Genomic DNA, 3160 nt, shown 5'->3' with positions numbered 1-3160 from the left:
CAATCCTGAGATCAAGAGTCTCATGCTCTACCAACATAACTATGCACAGGACTCTAAAGTCTGTTGACCCTAATGAGTTCTACTTTTAAGCAGATATGCTTTGTATGGTAAAATTGCAAAGGATTACAGCTGAAGAATGGCTGCATGGAAAACACAGAACATTGCTGTTTTACAGTGACACTGAAAATTTAAGCACATTGAACTTAATACATTATAATTTGATTCACCTTAGAGGTGGGAATCGCTTTCTCTGTCAAGAGTGACATTTCTTCAGGGGTAATCTGTCATAGCCCCCCCCCCATATGTTGGGGCCCCCACTTGTTTCTGGAATCTTCTCCTTCAATATCTGTAATCTCTCCTTGCCATTGAAATGTCTTTGGTGTTAGAATACTACTATTCTGTAGTATCACATTTTTCTACCCAGCAATTTTCTCAGGGACACTTTCACTTCCCTATTTCTCAGGCTATATATGATTGGGTTACACATAGGAACTAAAATGGTAAAGAACAAGGAAAGCAACTTATTAATGTCTTCTGTCTCCTTTGACATAGGACTCAAATATACAATAGTTGCTGAGCCATAAAAGAGAGATACCACAATAAGGTGTGAGGAGCAAGTGGAGAACACTTTCTTTCGACCGTCTGCTGAAGGCATCTTCAGAATAGCAGAAATTATTTTCACATAAGAAGCAAAGATAAGGGAAAAAGGGATGATCAAGAAAACTACGACAGCTGCAAACACAATTAACTGGTTAACATTGGTGTCAGCGCAGGCCAGATCAAGCAGTGGGGGTACATCACAGAATAAGTTATTAATTTCATGAGAGTCACAAAAGGGCAAGGTGAACACTAGATATAATTCCCCTGCATGTATGGACATGTTGACAACCAATGATCCAGTGATGAGTACCAAACAGAATTGCTTGTTCATAATGAGCATATAATACAAGGGGTTACATATGGCTACATATCGGTCATAAGCCATGGCAGTCAATAGAAAGCACTCAGTGCCTCCTAGTATATGTAGGAAGTAGATCTGGGCAGCACAGCCAATGAAAGAAATGTTGCTCTTTTCTGCCACTAAATTGGCTGCCATATTCGGCACAGTGACTGAGGTGTAGCAGATCTCCAGGAAAGACAGGTTCCTCAAAAAGAAATACATAGGAGTGTGAAGGGCAGGGTCGGATATTGTAACATAAATGATTAGTCCATTTCCAATTAGAATGCCTGAATATGTGATCAGGAACACAGAAAAGAGCAAACCTTGGAGATCTGGGAGATTTGAGTATCCAAGGAGAATGAAGTCAGAAAACGCAGTGTGATTATCTCGTGCCATATTTGGATCCCTTTAATCTGAAGAGATGATAATGACAGAAAAAAGAATCAGTCAACCCAAACAAAATTGTTTTACAGTTCCCCTTATCAAAATCTCAGCTACTACAAAGTCCATATTTATCAATCATTGTGTCATGTAAGCCCAGAAACAAAAATCATGCCCACACTCAAGTATTTGCTGAAGTGCCCATTCTCTGCATCCTGACATAGGTGCATGCTAGGTTAACCCACAGTGGTAAAAATGCTTCTTCCTGTAAGCCCCAGTTGTTCATTCCATCTTCCCTATTTTTAGCTCTCATCCCCATGCCACATGAAAATAATTTTGTTCCTGGTGGCTTTCCATTAAGTTTAGGACATCCGGCTGATTGTGTTTCAGTTACCTGCCATGCTTTTGTGGCTGTTGGTATGGTTGTATGTATTTAACTGCTTTACTGTTGATTGTTTTACTGTGTCTTGAATGTTATTAGTTCATCTGAGGACTGTGTTGTTAAGTAGAAAGTTTAGATCTAAAGCATCTGAGTAAATAATCCTGTACTAAAAATTCTGACATATCATGCTTTATCTGATTATTTGATCACAAAATTGAGGATTTTTTTATGCTGAGGTCTTGTAAGCTTCATGGGTTGTGCAAATTCAATCTTTCTATGTGCACATTCTGTACATTGGCTTCCACACAATCCCATTTTATCAGTCTTGGGAATCCATATTCTAACTAACACAGAAAAAAGTTCCATTCTCCAGAACAGAACAAAATTTCACATAGACAGAGCTAAGAAGAAGAAGAAGTAGAGTTTGGATTTGATATCCCGCCTTTCACTCCCTTTAAGGAGTCTCAAAGTGGCTAACATTCTCCTTTCCCTTCCTCCCCCACAACAAACACTCTGTGAGGTGAGTGGGGCTGAGAGACTTCAAAGAAGTGTGACTGGCCCAAGGTCACCCAGCAGCTGCATGTGGAGGAGCGGAGACGCGAACCCGGTTTCCCAGATTACGAGACTACCGCTCTTAACAACTACACCAATTATGAATTTACAAAATGAACATTATTAATATTGCATTCCTCTTTATATATATATATTCCTCTTTATATTTCAAATATTTATTTTAATTGGCATTTGACCTAAGAATAGAATATATGCCTTAGATTATTCATTGCTATTCTGTCACTTGCCATCCAAAACAGTGTCTGGAGGTCTGTAGATGCTGTACAGATTTATTCATTTTTCTGTTGTTCCCACTGTCTCTCCTACACTACTTTCCAATTTCTTCTTCTCTTGTGCATGCAAGTATTTCCTGCACCCTTAAAAATAAAAGGGGCAACATGCAACAATAAATGTTACAAGACCAGCCTTAGGTCACAATCCAAACTTCAGATGCTTCTTGGTTGGGCTTTACATGATGGCAGGAATTAATGGAGCCACGGCTGCATCTGCAGCCCTGACAAGAGTTGCTGCAAGAGTTGGATCCAAACTGGGCCTGTGTCAGGGGCTGGTCTGAATCAGAAGATGAGGGAATGCAATTGCAGGAAGGTCAGCTTCTAACAGGAGGGGAAATGTTCGCTTCCACTGCTTATGCTGTCCACCACATTGCTATGGCATTGTTACATATATTTCCTAAGGAAGCACGGTTTAGAAATAACTAAATAACTGAAGTGGCAGCCTGGATGGAGGCAGCTAAAAATTCAAAATTAGAGAAAGTGTAAACAGTTGATGCTTGGTCAAATAGATAAAACAATAGCAAAGAAATTGATTTTTATACTGAAACTAGTCAAAGGAAAATCTAAGCTACTGGACTTTCATGTGGTCTGGCATCCACTTAGGGCTTATAT

General features: G+C 39.5%; 1 protein-coding gene across 1 annotated transcript; it reads right to left on the bottom strand.

The window, feature by feature from the left end:
* Positions 1 to 406: 406 nt before the first annotated feature.
* LOC310663414 (olfactory receptor 10AG1-like) lies at positions 407 to 1336 on the bottom strand (the record flags this gene model as incomplete). The annotated part of the gene is made up of 1 exon (XM_083411233.1): positions 407 to 1336. One exon carries the CDS (start codon positions 1334 to 1336, stop codon positions 407 to 409), a length of 930 nt encoding a protein of 309 aa, XP_083267359.1.
* Between the last annotated feature and the right edge of the window lie 1824 nt (positions 1337 to 3160).

This window comes from Podarcis tiliguerta (assembly GCF_965153285.1).
Source record: "Podarcis tiliguerta genome assembly, chromosome: 13".
In the NCBI taxonomy this organism is placed as follows: domain Eukaryota; kingdom Metazoa; phylum Chordata; class Lepidosauria; order Squamata; family Lacertidae; genus Podarcis; species Podarcis tiliguerta.
Note: the sequence above shows the minus strand (reverse complement) of the source record. Positions and strands in the feature narration are given on the sequence as shown.